At 40.1% G+C, this 21,348-nt stretch overlaps 1 protein-coding gene across 2 annotated transcripts in view; it reads left to right on the forward strand.

Moving 5' to 3' along the window:
• FAM171B (family with sequence similarity 171 member B) overlaps nt 1-21,348 on the forward strand; it is a 34,001-nt gene that overhangs the window by 2,121 nt on the left and 10,532 nt on the right. For both annotated transcript variants that reach the window (XR_011097817.1, XM_068686464.1), the window contains exons 2-5: nt 17,130-17,363; nt 18,057-18,149; nt 18,537-18,695; nt 20,490-20,657. Coding sequence is in view for 1 of the 2 variants with exons in the window: in XM_068686464.1 (XP_068542565.1) it covers nt 17,130-17,363; nt 18,057-18,149; nt 18,537-18,695; nt 20,490-20,657 (654 nt within the window). In the remaining variant the exon portion in view is untranslated. The remainder of the gene's footprint in view (nt 1-17,129; nt 17,364-18,056; nt 18,150-18,536; nt 18,696-20,489; nt 20,658-21,348) is intronic.

A 21,348-nucleotide genomic window follows, 5' to 3' on the forward strand; every position in this document is an offset into this window, starting at 1 on the left:
CTCAGTTCAAGGAGGTGACCCATGTTATTTTATGAATGTAGTTATTTTTATGAATTTCAGAAAAAAAATACTGTGGAAGAGAAAGCCAGGTCTCTGTGGATAAGGTACTGATTGCCGAAGTGGAGAACCTGTCTTAGTTCCTCATTATTCCTTCTGAATTTTTCTGTTTTCTGTGTGGCAGTTTAGAAATCTGGACTCTGGTGTGCAGAAGTGATCAAAGCGAAGTCAGCGGGAGCTTCAAATACTCAGCTTTGAGGTCTCCAGGAGCCACTAAATTATACTGCTGGCTTTCATCCAAGCAGATCCTTTTGTTTATTTTTTTCCTTTCTCCTTTTTTCTTATGCTTATCAACATGCATCCTTTGCAGGAGTGTGGAGTTGTATTTGTTAATGTTTGGGATGCACAGGGTACTGTGGACATGGTGCATTGTTCTTCTCTTCATAGTGCAGATGCTGTGCAATAAACAGAGGAGAGACCACTAATTGCATGAGTGATAGCTCACTGCATCTGTTCCATAGCTGGTCTGCTGTGTGCTGAATGAACAATGCTCTGGAAAAGCAGCCGCTGTGCGAGTAGATGCTATGGCACTGTGCATAGGCTGCACGTAGGATGCCATCCATCGTCTTAATGACAGACATTTGTTTCCATGTTGAGACCTGAAATCAGATTGGAAGTAAGTTTCATAGTAAGTATATGACAGAAACTTAATGATATGGCAACTGCACGATCTGCACCGTGGGTGCTTGCCATAACTTTTGAGGTGCCAGCACAAATAGGAAAAGACTTGCCATCGAATTTGTTACAGATCTTTGCCAATCTACTTTGATTGATACCTGAAGAAAATAAGAGGTTGCTGCTGTACCTGTTGAAGATGAATACCGTGTCTGGATGCTGTCTGTGCAATTTGATTCTGTGCCCATTTCTCTATATTATCTATCTGATAATGAGTTGCTATCGAATTTGAGGCAGTGTTCTAGACAAGAGAATTCTAGTCCAGGTTTTTCTCAGCTCTTTTGTATGTTGTCTTATTCTTTCTGATCATTCAAAGAGGACAGATCTTTCTTGTGCCTCCTTTTATTTGAGATACTGAAGCAGAAATATTTCTGACACAGCCTTGTGCGTCTTAGTGCTTTTGTAATCTTTTGTTTTCAGTGTTTCTAGCTGCAAAATATTCTTCCTGATGACAAATGTTGCTGTGTAGCTGGTATTTAGGTATTCAGAGCAGCATTTGGTTTTGATAGCTTGTTCTGTCAGGCTGGGTTTGAATCAGTGACAATCAGCTGTTTGGTTTGTTTGTTTGTTGTCTTTAAATGATGTTGTGCTGTGTGAAGGGCTTGTTGCTTGGTGGAACAACGCTAGGGTGTCCTGCCACTGAAGTCACTCATAAGGCAGGAATAACCCCAGTTCTGTTTTAGAGTTTCTGCTGCAGTCTAAAAGAGACCCGAATAAAATAGGTGAGGTGATAAGGGTTGTATGGGAGTTTGTGTAGCCTTCTTAGACAGAAGGAAATCGAACGGCTTTAATGACTGATTGCATAAGATGCTGTTTCTGTTCAAAAAGTCAGGGCTGCTGAAATAGGCAGTCCTGATCAGCACTGGGTTTAGTTGTCTTATACAACCAGCAAGGTGGTTTTCTTATCCGATAGGTAATGTGAAAGTAATTGGTGTCAGTGAGATCTATTTTTAACTTGTCAAAGCATATGGGTTAACTTACAGTAATTGTCTTCTATTTGGACTTGGAGGAGATGGTTTATGATCCTTAAAATGTAAGTTTCCTTACTAGTTCTTATAAATCAAATATAAACTTTTGCAGGGAATCAACGTGTATTGCTTATATAAAGAACCTTCATGAAACTTAAGCCAAGTTTTGGTCTGGTGGAAGTTAATTCACCATCAAATTATTGAATTATTACGTGTGCACCCCAACAAAAAGGTTTTGTGTAAGCAACAAGTAAAATGTCAGCAACTAACTTGCACCTCCTTGAAGTAAGCTTGGAAAGCGCCTTTTTATTTGCTCTTCAGTTTGCTCAGCTTCGGAGCTCTGTAATCACGGTTTCTCAGCTAGGTGAGAAAGCAGAGAAAGAATCTTAAGACTTGTCCTGATTTATTAGAGCTGATGGTCTTAATTGACTTAGCTTTCTGTGCTGCTCTAAAGCTTAGTAGTGCAACAAAATACGAGGAAGGGCATTAGGTCACTGGGAGGTGATTAAGCATCTGCCATTTGAGACAGAAAGGAGTCATGAAAAGAGATAATTTCACTTTTCTGTCCATGTATTCCATGGCTTAGTTCACTCAGTGACTAAAATAAGAAAAAGAGGAGTTTGGGGTTTTCCATGGTCAAGCACAAATGGAAAAAATAAGTCGTTTTGTAACGTTAAGGAAGTGAGGCCATATAAGCAGAAAGGTACTGAGGGGCTCCAAACAGGTAGGCAGCTCTCCTCTGTTGCAAGCTGCTAACAAAACCTGCAGTGTGTTATATGGCATCGTGTTCAGTAGCTCAGAAAACCCAACTCCAAGGAACTTGGATTGATTGTTGCTTTTGTTACAGAGAGTCAAGAGAAACAAGGGCAGGAATGTGATTTACATTCCCCAGAAATGGGGCCTGCAGTTACACCTGGCAGAAGTGGCAGGAAGCGAGAGCAACCAGTGATGGTGGGAAGCTGTATACCGCACGGTAGCAGTTATTGCACTTCTTTGTTTTGCTCAAGTTTTTCATTACTTCTCATAATCTGTTGGCGCACAACACATCAAAGACCAATTGATGTGTAAAAACCATTCATGGAGTTGCTGTTAGGCTGAAAAAAAGCTGTTTACGGATCTGGAATACAACTGCGATCTGTGTCACCGGGGACCCGCGGTATGATTTATCTGTGAACTAGCTGAGTGCATGAAGTGTTTGAAGACTGAGGCGAAGATCTGAGAGCAAAGCTTATTCAGAATAAGCCTGATGTTTGGCATATTAAAAAAAGTGGGTTACTTTGTCATCTTGAGAGCTGCATGATTTTATTTTCACTGTACCTTACTGTAATGAATGGGAGATTCGAGGCATGCTGTGAGAGAGCAGATGAGTCTTCTGTGTTAGTCTTGACTTTGTGTTTAATTCCTAATTCAGATCCCTGGCAATCTGCTGTACCATAAGAGCACCCAGATGCCTTGATCAGCAGTTTCCATTGTCCTGCAGAGGTTAACGTACTCCTCAATGATGCCTCTGTGTTCACGAGGATGAAACCACCCGATGGAGCTCTTCCTACCGCATCCTGGTTTGCCCGCTGTATTTCAGCGCACATAACGGCTGCTCCTAAACAGCGCCTTCCACGCGTCTATGAGAAGCTGTATCTAGCAGGCTGGGAAGGAGTTACTGCACTTCGTGCTTTGCTTTTCAGGCAGTAATTGCTTTAGAGGAAAGGTGAGGTCTGAAAGCAGCGAACTGCCATGTGCCATGAGTTGTGCCAGCAGCTGTATCTGCAGACGATACCAACAAACCCCCCTCATCCCATCTCAGTTGGGGCAGCTGCTTTACCTGGTGGTTTCCAAACGATTCTGCTGTCCTTTGAGTGTAAGCACGAGGCGTTCTTGTAAAGAAAATGCTGGCTGCTCTGCCATTTATTGTACATGCAGGTGGTGTGACCCTGGTGATGCAGGCGTGTTCTTGCCTGACGTGGCTGCTGGGAGCCATCCTGCTGACTGCTAGGGCTGATGGGGCCGGAGGCACGGCTCCTTGCTGTCTGTGCTGCTCCAAGCCCCGAGGCACGCCGAGTGCAGAGACGGAACCTGTCAGGTTCCCTTGTTATCCCTATTCCTCCCCCCTTGCTTTTGTGTCCTTCTTTCTCTTCCCTCTAGGCTGTGATTCAGCTTTACCAGGTGGGCTTGAGAAGAGCTTCCACTGACTAAAAGACAGAAACAGTCAGACTTCAAGGCACAATTTTTACCCTTTTCAGTGTGAAAATGAGACATCAGAAGGTGACGGGTTACAGGGTCAGATCTTGCTGCTGGGCTTTCCCTGTGACCCTCCTCATTTTAGCATCCTGCACCTACCCTTGGTAGTGCTGGGTACCCAAGGCATTGTGATCCTGCCAGTGGAAGAGGCAAGTGGTGGAAATAAATTGTGGCTCTGGGGGGGAGGAGGAAAAAAGAAATCTTGGCCCTCTGCCATCTGATTTTTTTTCTTGTCCTTTTTGATAGGTTTGGACGATTTTGATGTGGGCTTTACCTGAGCTCCTGGCAGCTGTAGCGGGTTAATCTGCAAGTAGTGGCTTAGTAGCTGTGGTGGGGGGCGATTTATTTGATGTCGAACCTGGTGCAGTGGTTATAGGGTACGAGAGTGGGGCAGGTATTGAGCTGTGTGCTCAATGAGGAATCTAGAAATGCTTCAACACCTCCCCAGCGTGCTCTGGATGAAATGCACTGTTGATGTGACCACTGCACCCCAAAAGAGCTGTAAGGGCTGTGGAGCGTGGCTGGATCCGTGTGTGCTGCAGCTGTGGGTCTGTGCTCGCCCGAGTGCTCTGACTGAAAACAGCGGGGTCACAGCCAGGCGAACCAGGGCACTGACCCGTTATCATCCAGCCCAGCTGGGAGGAAAGAATGGGATTTAGCTTTTTAAGTTTCTAGATGGTCATTAATAGTTCATCTGCCTCCTCTTAAGTATTTTCCTATGGTCAACGAATCCTTTGCTTCTCTGTCATCTGTTTTTGTTTGTTTGTTTTTTAGCCTGCATGCAGCTGTTGAGTTTTCCCACTGGAGTGTGCATGTAGCTTTTGGGTTTTGTGTTGTAGTATATTTTATTTGCAGGTCTAATCAACCTTGTCATTCGTCAAGCAGAGACACTGATGGTGCTGAAAGCAAAAGCCTTCAGTTTTTCACTGAGGGCGAGTTAGAGTAAGCTCACACAATGTATACGTTGTTTTCATCCCATTTCCTGAAGCGTAGAATTTGTGTTCAGCCCTGAGCCCCGACCTGTCAGGTGATGCTGCACTCCTGAGGCACTCAGGCAGACGTGCAGAGCCTGCTAGGGTAGGAGCTGAAATGTGGGTCACCCACTTTGTTTTTGTGTGTGTTTGTTTTGTTTTTCCTTTCGGTGTTTTCTGTGCCTTAGAAGTAACTGTGAGGATGTGAAATCATGAAGTGTTCAGGTCAGGCTATCGGGAGCTCTGTGGTCTGACCTCCTGCTTAAAGCAGGCTTGATTTTTTGACTGGGGGCTTGTTTTTTTATTTTTTATTTTTTTTTTTCTGTTGAAATGACTACTAGCATGCAATATGGACTTACTTCCTCTTGATGAATATTTCTTTGGTTATAAAATCTGGCAAGACACCAAATTTATAAATTATTAGTTATTATTGACTGATATGGGCAAGGTTCCCAAATGAAGCTAATTAGAGCATTCCCATCTAAGTTATTTTTCTACGAGGTAGCAAAGCTGGTTGATAATTTGCCTGTGATGATTTGCTTGCACTAATGTGAGCTAAACTAGGAAAAAAAGTCAATGTTGCCAAGGTATTTGAAAATATAGGTCACTTTGCTGCCATGAGTAAGGAGATGCTTGCCCCCTCGTACTGTTATGGACATTAATGGAATTACAAAAAGCTTTTTAATGTTGTTCTGGAAAATATTTTTCTTTCTGAAGCTTTTCGTTAAGTGACTGAACAGGGTAAATCAGTAGTTTTATGCTGGGTAAATGCCGAACAACAGGAAAGCATGCGTAGGGAACAATGGGAGCTGCTAATGATACAAATAATACCCTGTGATAAATATCACCGGAGCTTATTCCCGTGTTTGTGAGAGCAGGCAAGAAAAATTACAGTCTCGCTAGGCTGAAGGAGAGAATTTCTTTGGATTATGAACTACTGGCATGCAGAAAATTGTGTAATTAGGTGGACTGAAACAGAGACCCAGCAAAGCCCTTGTGAAGTGCCACGCAGTTTTTGTGTGGTATTGGGCAGAAGATGGTCATGTCTGTTTTCCTCTTCTCGCTTGTCCAGTTCCTTTTATAAGCACAGTGTGGGAAATCTAGCCCTGTATGATTCTGTCTCTGTTTTCCCCCTCCCCAATATTTCAGGTAACAGAAAGACTCAAGTGGATTCTTATTCCCCTTGTCCAGCTGAAGCTTTGTCAACCTTTCAAAAGCCGGCACGATATCACAGGTGCTGGATCAGTCTGAGTGTTTTGGGGGAGAAAACAATGTTTAATCCCCAGTTTTTAGTCTCTGTGTCAATAAAAATCTTTCTGTCATCTTAGGAAGGTTTCCATGGTGCCAAGTTTTTTTCTGATTACTCCCTACTGGAATTTGGGCGCGTGCTGTGATGGGAGAACTTGTTTGACTCTTGGTGTTCATGTCGCAGCTTTGGGCAGATAACTGCATGTGCATCTCTAACAGTTGTTGCTAAACTGGATCCTGCTAAACTGAACTGGATTCAGGTGTTTTGCTTTGTGATTTGACTTGGGAGCTGTTTCTGTGTTGAGATCTTTTTTTATGACATCTGTGGAATTTCACTTTATGAAATTGATTATCAGCAATCTTCACGTTGACTTACTGGGGTCTGCAGTCATTTTTCTAAAAGTTAGTATCATATTCATTGGTTTTTATAATTCACTTTATGACTCTCAGCCTTATTATAAACTTGTATATGAAGGAGTGGCTTGCTGGGTGCTCTTGTTTGGTTGCTGCAGTACGCAGCTCCTAACCAGCCTTAATGAATTCCTCTCCCACATGTGCAGGACTAGAGCCACTTAGGAGATGTTCATCTGCCAACTCCACGTTTTCTCCATATATGTCTTTACACACTGGGCTCCTGCCGAGGGGCTACGACATGTTTTCCTGTAAGAAAAAGCTAAACAGAGCTTAAATATCTTGTACAACAGAGGTAAAATATCTTCTCCTCAAGCAGTACTATGAGATTTTGCAGCTATTGGGGAAGCAAAGTTTTTTCAGCAACAAATAGTGACTAGTATGTTACTGAATCATGTCATTGAATGCATCAGCAGTTTTCCCTGGTAACTGGTGACTAAAATGCTTTGATGTTTGAATTATTAGCTTGTAGATGATGTCATTCCACTATGGGTATAGGCATATCTCTTAAGGTTAAAACCTTTAGGGCATTAAATGACGTGTCTGAAGAGGGCACTGCTTTTTTTTTTTTTTCTGTGAGTTTTTTTTTTTCCATTTTCTGCCAAATGAATGGTATGCTTGAACTTGCAGAGGTTTTTTACCACCTAATTCTCCCTAACTGCGGCTGAGAATTACACCGGTTGGATCTGGTCCCTAACCCATCCGGTTAAAATCAGATGTTTCGTGCCAGGATTGCTGGAATATTCTTCCTCTGTCCAAGTGCGTAGATCAGGAGGTAGGACTGACAAACCCTTAGAAATTCTCGATGAGACATGATGCCATTTCATGAAGGAGATGATGCTGAATAATTTTCTGTTCTTACATAACAAAGGGTTGATGACAAATTTCATGAGTGGGAAATGCACAGAGTTCTCATGTTGCATGGTAGGCACTTGCTGATTTTTACTTTTTCCTGTGTATAATGTAGTCTGGGTATTCAAGTTGGCATATTTAAAGTGGGTTATTATGTAGATTTTGATGTTTCCCTTCTGTATCTTCTTCCCAATGTTGTGTAATGAAGTGTACATTTTCGATACCAATTTTTTTCACTGCCTCAGCTGGTGCAAGGCAGAATGGCATGGGCAGCCTTTACAGATGAAAGAACAGCATTACAGGTTCACTATTAGCAACTAAGTAAACTGCGAGGAAAAATCTTAGAGCAGCCTCTGAAGTACATGTGCAAAGGTGTGCTGATGAGAATGCTTGGGGAGTTACTAGCAGCATTTGCTTGTTTATTTAAATCTCCTCCACTCACAAATTTATCTTTATTTAAAGTAGGCTTTATTTAATTTTGATATTGTTAACATTAATCATTTAATTCAGTTATTTAAGATTGCAGAATTAGTTGTTTATAATAAAGAAAGGAATCCTAACGAAGTGGAGCCCTGCAGACCCCAGCATTTCCTTGTGTTGCCCATCTCTGTTGCTCCAGGAAGGTGAGCCCCCAGCAGGGAGAACGGGGCTGGGTGGCTGGCTGATGCAACGGCACAGCAGCACATCAAAGTGCAAAGCTGCTATGGTAACTGTAATTGTCACAGCATCATTAGCACATGTCAGTTTGGAGCTTTATGGAAATTATTGTTCTTTATGGCAATGTGCTGATATGGCAAAACGGATGAACAAATTCCATATGAAAATTCTGGCTCTGTGTATCCTGTGAGTTTAAATGTGTTGTCTTGGCTGGTGAAACATTCGGATTCTTATGTGGAAGTTGAGTGAAGAAGGCATCTGCTGGGGGAGGGGGAAATAAAATTCAGCTACTTACCAAATGAGTACCTTACAGCAGTGCATGATACGCATGTAAAACAACTGCTTTTTTATTGACTTCTGTGTACAGCACAGCATTTAATGAATACAGGGGAAAAAAATCACATTTAAATTTTGTGGCTGCTTTTATGTCTGAATTTCCAAGCTCTTGCTCATGTAGCCCATAAAAATATATCAAGCAAAATGCTCGTTTTTCTTCCATTTAATGTATATCTTAATGGGTGTGCTTGAAAGTGTTTGGGGATATATTCCCACTGGAGAAATGAGTGAGTTGTTAGCAGCTTTATGGATTAGCCTGATGACATTCTTGCCTAGTTTTCATAAGCATGATCATTCTGGGAAGGTGGTTATTGATTATGCAGTAGTAATCAAAAAAGATGCAGCCTGTAATGATCTGTTTTATTTTCTAGTTTTTCCAGGGCCTTGGTTTCATCAATACTTGGTTCTTGTCAACAACCATGGCATGAATATTATGCTTACGTGTTTGGTCTGAGAGGTTGTTTGGAAGGGTAGCCAGTTAAAGTAGTATTACTCAGCTGCTGTGAGGTTTTCCTTTTTCTCATGATTAAAAAAGTCCATATATTCAATAGATCTTGAAAATGAATCTGTGACTTCACTAATTTATATACACAACAGAACAGATTTCTAACACTAATGCTGTCCAGACCACGATTTTGAAGTAGTTAACCTTCTGAAACACAGCTGCGCAGTATTATGGTAAAATTTATTTGGGTATTATTTCTAAGATTTTACTATTATGCCTTACTTTTTTTGTTTACAAATTGCAGACAGCTTCTTTGCAGTGTCTGCTCTTGGATGCTGAAATCAATAAAATACTGGATTGCATCAAGTAAGAAACATTACGTGTGTCATTGACTATTATATAAACCATTGCACTATATATAAAAACCCCAATAAAATTACTACAAGCACTAAAAGCTTGTAAGAAAAAGCTTAGAAGTAAGTTTTTTCTTAAATATTAACTCACAGTTGTGCTGCAATCTGTACCTGTACATGTTCAACACAAGTAGATGTCTGGGACGCTATGTAATGTCCGTTTTGATAAATCACTAGGAATTTCTAAACTGAGTTCTCTGAGGAATTAGCTCACACTAGGCAAGTATATTCAATATCAAAACATGATAGCTCCAGTTTGCCAGCATTGAATGCTGATCTGATTTAGTCCTGATTAAATTTACATTTTATTTTAAGTTACTTCTGAATTTGGAGGAACCGATTCCAAAAGCTGTAGGGAAATCAGCATTGATTTGCGCTGACCTAATGACTGTTAGGCACTTAGGAAATGAGTGGCGAAGTACTAATGAGGCATGAATTTGAAGTGGTATTTGAGGACAACATTTCCCTTTGGAAAGCTATGGTATTTTTTTTACCCTCCTGCTTTAAAAAACCAAACACACACACAAAGTACACTCCTACCTCCAAACAGCAGCTAAGCCTCCTTTCACTTAGTTTGCCCAGGACTCGTGTTTATGCATACACATGCACATCCTAAATATAAAACAGGAATGTGTTGGTGTGAAAGGAAAATAAATAATTATCCAATTTCTAAGCGAAACAAAATTGTTGGTGTAAAAGTAACTCAAATTCTTTGAGTTACTTTTTTATAAAAGCATTGATGAAATTCAGTGCTAATTCTCCTGTGAAGATATGGTGCGAAGTCTATAAATACATCTGCTGGAAAGAAGAGGGAACAACTGAGGAAAACAGCCTGTTCCTTAAGCGGTGTGATTGTTGCTTTTAATTCTTTGTTAGTAAAATGCCCTTTAGAAGAGCAGCGGGCCTTGTTCTTACCTGTAAGGTATTTAATATTTTTTTCACTATTTCAATATTTGGTCAGTTTTTCCATGCTGTCTGACAGCTTTATTGTAACATGAAATTGGTTTTGGGGTCAGTTTTGAACTAGACTAATTATTCAGTGACCTACTAATTTATTTGTGCCTTGAAGTTTGCTGTGGGTCACGGGCTGATTTGCCCTGGATGATGCAATGTAGTTTTTCAGTTTGCGAGATTTGTAGTCTCCATTTGAAGTCCTAGCAGTCCTGATCCAATGCATCTGACTTTATGCAATATGTTTGTCAATTTTTTTTTAAAGCTGATGAAATGGGCAAAAACTCATTTTAAGAGAAGTAAAGATATATATATATATATATATATATATATATATATATATATATATATTTTTTTTTTTTATCATCATTGCTCTCATGGACTAAAATATTATGGGGATTCATCCCAGAGATCATCCCAGGATGGGATGAAGGAGGCTGAGCCAAGGTCCTCAGAGAAAAGGGTGGTATGGAAGGCAGGGAGAAATAGGGACAGTGAGTTGTTGATGAGGGTTAGGTGTTTTGTTTGCGATTGCAGTTGGATTTACAGCTCTCCTACACTGCCGGCTTGCACAGCTCTTACAAGCAAACCTGTCTAGTAGTTTTAGGAGGTGCAACCTGGGCTTCATGCGGACCTGACAAGTCAGGATAGTGAGTCAAATGTTTTCTGAAGCATTTTTGGCTTGTTCTAGTAAGGTGGAAAGAAGTGCCGTGTAAATGCTGTAGTGTACACTGAGCTAATGCACGTGTGGACATGAATGAACTCGCAGTAAATAACTTCCATTTGTTCTTACTGCTTTGCAGATGCTTAAGGTCTCAGGCACTGGGGTCTGCATGTGCCTATCACAGCATGTCTTGCAGAAGTCAGGGAATTTCTCTGTATCTGAAATTAAAGCATTATTTGAAGGAAATGAACAAGAATGTTTGAAAACCCCTTAGTCAGCATGTTTTTCTTCTTGACTAGCAAAAGCTCACCCAAGTAGTCTAAGGGTTTCAAATCCCCACTTGATTAAGTCTATTAATTTTTTTTTTAGTTTCTCTCCGTCTCTCTTAAATATGTGGTGTTTGCTGAAAGCATCTTGATTTGACTAGAATGGGTTAAACCATCTGCTGTAAAAATGAATGTAAATGCCTTTCTTTGTGTAAAAGGCACTGCTGTTCCCCTCAGGATCTGGCCTGGCTCCTTCATAATTGGGATTTTGTTGATGGCTTCTGTGGAAATTGGTTGACCAGAAATAGGGCAATGTGAATACTGTGGTGTCCTACTTTCCCAGCCCCCGTTTTGCTGCTTTGTCCTTGGAAATCAGTCATGTTTTCTGCACCACTGCATACTCCTTTTTTTTTTTTTTTTCCCAAAGATGCTCTTCTCAATATACATCTTCCTGTTCAGGGAGTATGGAACCGTACAATGTAGGTTATGTGGTGCTACCTGCATGGCATCGGCTGCTCATGTTCAAGCGGAGCAGATGTTGATTAGTTCAGGGCACCACTTGTCTTCATAATTTATTTTTACTGAGGTCTCTGCATTGCCTGGAAGCGGTGTCCATGTGTCCCTGCAGTGTAACACTGCAGAGCAGCACGGGTGCATGGCAGTGAAACACCAGTAGCTGCCTTTTCCAAAGCCTCTCAAGGAGCGGCCTGCTCTTGCTTTACAATTTGAGGAGTTGTACAGCTGTTTTTGCTTAAGGATCACATGAAACATGGGTGACTTGGTGCTGTGCTAAGCCAGCTCTGGCCTTACACACCCAGCTTCCTTGCCTGGCTGCTCTGTGGCTGTTCGCCAGCGATCCCAGGAGGGATCAAGTACGGCCTCTGGTCTGGCACCAAGTGCCCGAACCCCACGGGGTCAGCCGGTTGTCAAGCCAGGTAGGAAGATTGTATTTGCTGTCCTGTGTGTGTTATGTTGTTAGCATCTAAATCTGGGGAAATGAAAACATTTTTCTTCAGTTTTATGCCGTGATTTTAAATTAATTGGAGGAACAGCACATAAATAGCATAAAGTTCCCTGTGGCCTGACGGTGTGCTGCCCTGGGGAGGGCTCACTCCAGCACCACGTCGGTCAGGTACCTGCTGCCTCAGCTCACCTTCAGCTGTGTGGGTTTGTAATGAGCGTGAAGGCTGTAACAGGCCTCTACTTCCTATAGCTGTGCCACTGGAGTTTGCCACTGTCATTATTGTGCTTTTAAGGAGACTTTAAGTGGTATCAGTTGTCTTTGGGGCAGAAAGGATGTTTTTATGTAACCTTTTTACTAAAGCCAGAGGTGAGTGTTGACTGTGGACATTATTTCATTGAGTCTTTTCGGTGGTGCTGCACATCAGGTGTTGCAAGGGATAGCCAAGGCTATCCATGTTCTTAGGACATGTGATAGCAATTTTACAGATCAGTGCACCTCTCATATCCCGAATTACCTGAAGCCAAAACGTATGGGGGGATGCAAATAGAAGAGGGAAAAAATGACTGTTGAGGAAGTCAAGGCCAAGCAAATTGCACATCACACACTTTACGTCTCTGGTTAGCTGCGAGCATGAGGCTGTAGGTAGTTTCTGTAACACACATTCAAGCATAGGCCTTTTGCGGACTTGTTGGTGTTAGTTTAAACATTCTCTAGACAAAGAAGAGAAGTCTCCTCCTAAGAAAGGACCTAATGAATAATTTACCTGCCATTGCTGTTCCCTACAACCTGTAAGATAATCGCTTCATTGGAGGATCGCTGCTCCAGGAGGGCAATGGCCTCCCGTGAGGTTAGGAAGCTCTCTCCCTGTAGGAAATCGGTGGTAAATAGGAAAAGGCAATTTGTCTGGGTCTCAAAATGTGTAGGGGTGGAGGAGCGGCTGTGTCCCGTCTCTGGCTGTGGTCTGCACTGACTCCGTGCCCAAGGCAGCAGGGCTGGGGCTGCACTGGGGTGGCTGAGCCCCACGGATAAATCCAGTGACCAGATAACATCTGCAGGTAAGGAGTTAACGACATGGTACATCAGGAATATCATTAAGACAGATTTCTTTTTTTTTTTTTTTTTTTGCACTGTTTTATTTTGTACCCAGCTTTCAGTTCCAAGCAGCTCCTCGGCTCAGTGCTGTGATACGGTTTCGGAATTAGGACAGAGATGGGAAGCCAAACTCCAGGCCCTGGATGATGTGGCTGGAAGTGAGGTGTTACTTTATTGGCTGGGGCATTTCAGAAACACGTTCAGTGTGGTAGAAGGCATTGTTTCCTTTTAGATAAGTAACAGCTACGTTTGTGTGAACACTTATCAACAAACGTTTAAATGTCTTGTAAGCTGGCACTTCCCGTGCTCTTGCCAAGAAACAAATCTCTATTCCTTGGAGGCAGCACAAACCAAATTAGCTCAGGCTGAGCTCTTTTTTCTAACTGCAGGGGTACTGTCAAATCGGTTTAATACAGAGATATAGCTGACCCACTTGTGTGTGGCAAGTGGTAGTGGCCAGAAAACAGCAGGAGTTTTGGAAATTATTTAATTTATGAGCTTTGGTTTTGTGAAACAGTTAAGCAGCAGTTCCTTTTTTTGTCTGCAATACTTGGTTCAATATGTTCTATCAGATTAAAAATATATAGTGGGGACTGTGGTAGGATTTATTTGAGACTCAGAAGTACCCTTAAGGCTGTGTACATGAAGATCTTTTATGGAGGGGAGGAACCAATGCCAAACCAGAATTTTCTTTGGAACTGAGATCATCAGTGTTAAAATAGCATCATTAGTAACTCGGTGGCATTAAATGTGCCTGATAAATTTGCACGCTAAATGCAAGGCATTTGAGGGAGCTGACTGGAGAAGGGAGTTGGTCAAGGGGTGTCAGGTTGGGAAAGATGGACCTCGATCACGGTGTCATATCACCAGCACACACAGCCTAAGCCCTTGGGACCAGAGGGGCACTTGGCTTTGTGCTAGGCTGCTAGAGCTGGCCTGCTGGAGGGTGCTGTGGTGCAGCCAGCTCCATCAGAACAACATGGAAAGGTGGCTGAGGGAGAAGGAAGAGTTGTGGGTACCAATAGATTCTGCATTCCTTTTTTTTTTTTTTTTTTTTTAACCACAAGCTTCTAGAAAAATGGGTTTTCATTTTGAGTGCACCAAAGGAGATGAGGAAAAATAAATGTTCTTGCATGAAACCATTTTTGCACGTGCTAACGGCTGCAGAAGGAATGTAGGGACTCCCCCACAGCTTTGTTTTCATTGATTTTTTTTTTTGGGGGGGGGGTATTAGCAGGAAATGGAAAAATAAGCATGGAGTGAAATGATTAAAAGACAGTGTCAGAATTTTGAGTGTGTTCTAGGCTTTCTGTTTTGTGGCTTTGTTCAGCTGTTAATTCTAGGATCTTTATTTCCTGACTTGAATCCAGCTGTTAAAAATACCAGTTTATTCCAGGCAAACAAAATTCATTCCTACTGGTATGAGGATGAATTATATGCTACTGATTTTTCTTTTTAAGCACCATGTAGCAAAAGGCTCCTGGCAGCAAGATGAGGACATTGTACACAGCCTGTTTTCCCTACTTAGTGGCCTTTTCAACAGTCATTAACAAGGGCAAATGAACTGTCTTCTAACTTCTAACTGTCTTCTCTTCAGAGACCCCTGAAATCTTGCTAGTGTATCTGTAAATAGCCTTTGGCTTGAAAAATCTGTTGAGTAATCATAATTTGCTTACATGATGATGTTTCTAATAATTAGATGATTTAAAAATCCATTATCAACAACAGATTAAGAACAATTTTCTTTCTGAAACACTGCATAAGAAAAAAAAGACTAAAAAAGATTTAGAAAAATTATAATTTTTGTTTAATTCTGTCAAATATGCTTGAATACATTTGTTTTTTTTTTCTTTGCAAGCAGCTATTAACTTGCACAGGAAGATGTAGTTTATCGTGTTGCAGAGGATCAGGCTGGCCAAGCTGTTCGAGTTTTGCTACATGTGATAAATAGAAATAAACTGAGGCCAAGGTAGCTTCTGTGTGCAGGTCATCTTTGTTGGAATATATGGCATGCTCCATGCATGCAATAGATAAAAGCAAATACTCATTTCAAAGAGGCCTCACTTGGATGTCTTCTGTACATGCATCCTGTTTTGATAGAGTACAGCCAGCTTTTCAAGGTCTTCTGATGTAAATCAAAGTCAGTGGTAGTAATTTTTGATGTGGTGTCAGTCCTGGTGACAGGGAAGGCAACATAGTGAAACTGAACTGTGTTTTTAGGCAGAGAAATTTCAAGCAAACATAGCTTGGCATTTGACCTAAATAGAAATGCATGTTCATAATTAATGCTCATGAAAATATTTGTGTAGTAGCAGCGCAGTGGTACTGAACAGTAGGAAGCCCGTAATCAAACTATTGGGAAATTGATGATATTTTGTGACATAGCCTATTTTAATAGGGGTCTGTGAATACTTTGATTTATGCTAAGAACTTTATTCCACCCTGGAAGTACAGTAGAATCGTTTCTTAGTTTGGTTTGCTTTAATGCACCTGCTTGGTGGGAAAAGCTTCCCTAATAGTTTAGTTTCTATCTAGGTGGGAGAGAAATTGACTGTAGTTCAGTGTATCTAAAGAACATCATCCAAGTGGACTAATATTTTCAGCATATTGCTCTCTTGCTGTAGTTATCATCTCTGTAAGACACCAAGTACCCTAAAGGAATGTCAGACCAACTAATTAGCAAGAGAGAAGTGCTGTCTAGGAGCTGCAGTACAGAAAGGCAAAAACAAGACCAGAAGGGTAAATCCAGTGGGAGATGGATTAAAACACGGTTGTAGTGTATGAATGCATTTGGTTATTGTATGATCATTTCACATGTGTAAAAAGAAATACGTTATTCCACAGTCTGTAAATTTCAGGTTCTGTGTTTTGTTTTTTTTTTTTTTTTTTTTTTTCAAAATTAGGTGTACATCCCTAAAGGTGAGACCCGAGCTGAGGTTTACACTTAGGTAACAAGCCCCGCTGTAGTGTCAGAGTGATATCACAGGGCGTGTTGAAGGCATGTTCAATCTTATATTGTCACATCTATGTTTTTCAAATTTTAAATCAGAATGGGAAGAATTACTTCTTGATTTAGGGAGGTTTTACTTATTTTATTGTTATTAAATGGTCAAGTAATGTATTTCCTAACTTGAGTATGCTGTAGCATCTTCATGCCCTATCTCGAGGTTTTTTGCTTCCTTCTCTGTGGTAAGGTCATATGAGTACAACTCCCTTTGGCCAGAACTTATCCTACAGTGAGACAGATTGACCATATGTTGCATGAACAGCTAAGGCATGAACTCAAGGATTTGTTTAAAAATCTAAGTTTTCACAGAATCACCTAGGTTGGAAGAGACCTCCAAGATCACCTAGTCCAACCTCTGCCCTAACACTAACCAGTCCTCCGCTAAACCATATCCCTAAGCTCTACATCTAAACGTCTTTTAAAGACCTCCAGGGATGGTGACTCCACCACTTCCCTGGGCAGCCCATTCCCATGCCTAACAACCCTTTCAGTGAAGAAGTTCTTCCTAATATCCAACCTAAACCTCCCCTGGCGCAACTTTAGACTATTCCCCTCGAAAAGAAGCACTCACACAACCCCTGAGAATTGGCAAGAGCTGTTTATTGCCAGGAAATCTTGCAGGCAAGCCTGCGGGATGTCCATGGCATTCGGTGGCTCCAAACTATTTTCACCACACTTCCGCAAAGAAAAGCTTAACTTAGTTATTCAAGCATAAAGCAACCAACAGTCTAACGTTTGCAGCATTAGAATGCATCAGCTAGGTCTCTAGTGATTCCCGGTTTTGTTAGGTTTTATTACAAGATCGTGACAAAGTTTGAAAACCAGTAATTTCGGTGACCTGCAATAAGTAATGGAATGAGAACTTAGTTACAATATATCATGACCTCCCTTTTTCCTTTTTTTTTTTTTTTTACTAGGATCTGTGTTTATGCTAAAGGTTCAAGTAAATGACATCATCAGTCACCAGTACCTGGGACAAGCAGTTGTGGAAGTGTTTGTTAACTACACAAAGACAAATTCTACTCTTACTGGAAACAATGGAGCAGTATTAATAAAAGTTCCCTACAAATTAGGATTAAGCTTAACTATCGTATCATACAAGGATGGCTACATGTTAACACCTTTGCCTTGGAAGACTGGGAGGATGCCAAGTACGTAAGCCTCTTATAGTCCTATTATTAAACTATGTCTATTGGTAATTAAATTTCTTTCTCTTAGCAGTCTGTGTGCTTAGTGTCAACTGAAAATGACTGAAGCCAGTCAAGGGATGTGATGCCTGTCAATACAGATGTAAGGGTGAATGACCTGATAGGTTTGTCAATAATTCATACTATTGTAAAACTGAAAATAGCCCTTGCTAACTCTAAGTAGGTTATATTGCAATTTTGCAGGCATATTCTGAGCAATTGTTTACTTAAATTCAGCAAAGGGCTGATGATATATTTTTGTTTCTGACAAAAATCGTCTTTTCTCCATTGATTCCTGGAGTGTTAATGCTTTGAGTCCTTACATCTTCTTTTAAGCAGCATTTCCTCACAAGTTTTCCTTTTTAAAAGTCTCTTAAAAAAGGTTCAGAAAATAACAACAACAACAAAAAGGTGATCTCTTAATAACGCTAGCCACTCGTATACCATAGAAAATGCACAACATTAGCAAACATACAGCATATGCCGTCTGGTCTAACCAACAAAATTTCTGCTCTGGACAACAGAAGTCATTTATTTATCCAGTCTTCATGTACTCTTTTTTTTTAACCGCTCTATTCCCTATTCTTTCAGAATCAGAGAGCTTATGGGATTTTTCTTTCAGTTGCACAGTGTAACAGATATTATTACTCTCCACAGTATACTCGTCTGTGACACTTTCATTATTCCCACAAAGTCAAGCAAATATATGGCTGTTTGAAGATACTGTTCTAATTACTGGAAAATTGTCTGGTAAGTTAATTGTATATGGACCAAAAAATGTCTACCTTGTGTGATAACAATCTGTGCACACACAAAACAAAATCAGCATCTTCATATTCTCTGTAAAGTGTTATTTGTCAACATTTGTTGATCGTCTATGGAAATAAAAGCCACGTAGGCAGAATCTACTTGAGCACTATTTTCCACAAGAAGAGGTAGATATTGCCTATCTACGCAAGGTCAAAATTTCAGTTACTTGTTTAACTGTATGTTTGTGACAGATGCTGGACTAGAAATACACAACCTTGGAGGAAGTGGGTGAAAATAGATTGCTGTGCTGATTGGATTTCTAGGCAGTAATAAAAACAGTGGTTGTGTTTTTTGCCATTGTTAAGACAAAATATTACTCTTTTGCAGATGCCAAATCTCAACCAAGTGTTCAGTTTCAAAAATCTTTAATAAAACTTCCAACAAATCACCATGTTACAAATGTTACAGCTTATCTGACAGTGCCAGAGCAGTTTTTGAAAGTGGACAGTTTTCTCTATACAACAGGAATACTTCTAAATAAATCAGGTATAGTAAATATGTTATTTAAATTCTTAAATACATTTTTTTTTAAATGTAATGCATTTGAGAAGTCATGTCACCCTTTAACTTGCTCCATGTAGTATGAGAGTATAATATGTGACTACACAGAAAGACTCCTTCTGTCTGCTTTATATCTATATCTATATCTATATCTATATCTATATCTATATTTATGTATCCATAGTTCTATGTAGTGCTGAAGCACAGCTGTGGGGTTCTAATGCACAATAATTAGGATTCTGTATTACTTTCATTTCAAGAAGTTTAGGATTTCATGAGACTGCATCACTAGTCTAATAAACACATTAAAATACAGTGGTGGCCAGTGTGTGAATTCAGGGAACCTAAAAAAGTCAGTCAAACTGCAGCAGCTGACTTCAGCAATGCTTTTCTGCATTTTGACTAGAACTCTATGGCTTTGCTGTTGGAGCTTTACTCCTAACATATAGATGGCATGGAAGCTACATTTTGGCTCATAGACAGTTGATCTGTGTAAACCTGTTTGAGACCAAGTAGTCTGTATGTATACAGAGCACAGCTGCAATGCTTTCTGTGATTCCTGTTTCACAGGAGAAGCAGTAAGTAATTTCATTAGTCATTGTAACTCTGCTGAGATGCAGTTGGATCTTTCAGCATTTGTCATTCTATTAGCTATTTCTTATTTACATGAATACAGTAATCTCTGGCAGATTGTACGGTATACAATTCCATGTCTCTTTTGTTCTTTTCTTTCTATTCCCAGTGGGCCTGAAGCCGTGAGGCTCTTAATTTAATTGCAGTGCATGAGGAAGCTACTAGTGGGTGTATTTCAAACAACTCTTCTGTAATTTTCATTGAATTATAACCATCACATATACTCGATATCGACTTGACTATTTTAAAACTGTTCTCATCTATATTTCACCTCTTAAAATTTAAAGCATAAGAGAATAAGCAGTGTTTCTCCTCATTGGTTTTTCTTTCAGTCTGTCTGGCGTGTGTTCTAAATTATTCATATGCTCCTAAAGGAATAGGCTTCCTTTTAGGGCAGGTGGAAGCTAATTGATATCTGATGCACCAGGAGTTTTCTCACAAGCAGCTTCTTAACAGCTTGCACAGATTTAATGGTATTCTAGTACTTACTGATTCAGTTTCTTTTTTTTTTTTCAATATCTTGTCATATTGTAGACTCTGAAATAATTGCAAATGCAATGAAAACAAAGGAAAAAACTTAAAAGCTGCACTGTAAGCTTTGTATATGCAGTTGGCTTTGAGTGCTTTGACAAGCTTCAAGATTAACTATTCAGTTAACTCTCTAATTTGGCAGTTATAATTAATCCTTACTGATTAAGGAGGACTGATTAAGAGGAGAAATGTAGCAGTTATATGTTTGCAAAATATCTTCAGTTGGATTCAATGCTGCATACATTGCAGTGATGAAAAAATTAGTCTTTCATCATATATTTTCATATTGACTAGCTACTTTGAAATCAAAGTACATGATAAACCTTTCTTTCTTCAACCCCAAGCCAAGTTTTGCCTAATCATTGGTTTTACAGTCAGTGCTGAATCTCTGTCAGAAGTGTGTTCCTTTCTCAGATTTGGTAGAGAAATGAGTGTACAAGATATAAAATGCTAGAAATCTTCATTTTGCTTGTCCAAGTTAGTGACAGAACTGTGTAGCTTGGTGCAGATGAGTGCTTGCCTCTCAGTATAAGGATAGTTTCTTAATTTTAAATATATATTTTTAAAAGTACATTGTGAATAGAGAATTACAGACAAGATATTTCTCAAATTCAGGTTTCAAAAGCATCGAATTGACTCCTCTTGCTGCAATATGTGTAAATGTTCTTTTGGCTGGGAAAGAGCTGAAAGTAAATGGTCCTATTCAGATTACGCTTCCTCTTCCTACAAATACTGTAAAATCAGGAGATGCTATACCTGCATGGACATTTGATATGAAAAGTGGTAAGTAGGCTAATTTTTTTTTTTATAGTTCTGGGTGCATGCTATTGTGAAGCATTGACTGCACTAATGTATGGGTGGTGGTGATAAGCTGTCATGAATTCTGTTAGGGGGTCTGTGTTGCTTGTTTGATTGGCCAGCTTGAATTTCAATGGGACATACCCACATCCATTAGTTCCAAAAGCCTTGGTAAAATGTATTAGCATTCCTGTTGAACAAATCCATAATGTAACTGATGTTTGATTTCACGGAGACTAAGCATTCAAGGAACATAGATTTTGTAAGGTGTCAGTCAAAGCCTGGAATTTCTGTGCCTTTTTAAAGGACAGCAAAACAGAACTGAATACACGAATACTTTGTTTTCTAGGGTATAGTTCTCAAAATTAACATTTTTTCCAGTTTTTATGTCAACAAAAACAATTCACAAAGTGAAATGAAGGGGGAAGGTAAGAGTTATCAAAGGGTTATCAGAAAGTTCTTCAAGTATGCATGGGAGCATGGGGATTAGATATTATAAACCTCTTTTGTCATCCCTTCATGTCTAATTTTAGTCAAGAGTAATAAGCTGCATACACTTATTTCACTTAGATGTCCTGTGTTAGGTGCGCGTTAGTGTACTCATGTATGTACCTTGCACCTTATGCTTCCCATCGCACTTTCATCTTGAAATACGTGAGTGAAGAAGTAGGAGAGT

Source organism: Anas acuta, chromosome 6, assembly GCF_963932015.1.
Source record: "Anas acuta chromosome 6, bAnaAcu1.1, whole genome shotgun sequence".
In the NCBI taxonomy this organism is placed as follows: domain Eukaryota; kingdom Metazoa; phylum Chordata; class Aves; order Anseriformes; family Anatidae; genus Anas; species Anas acuta.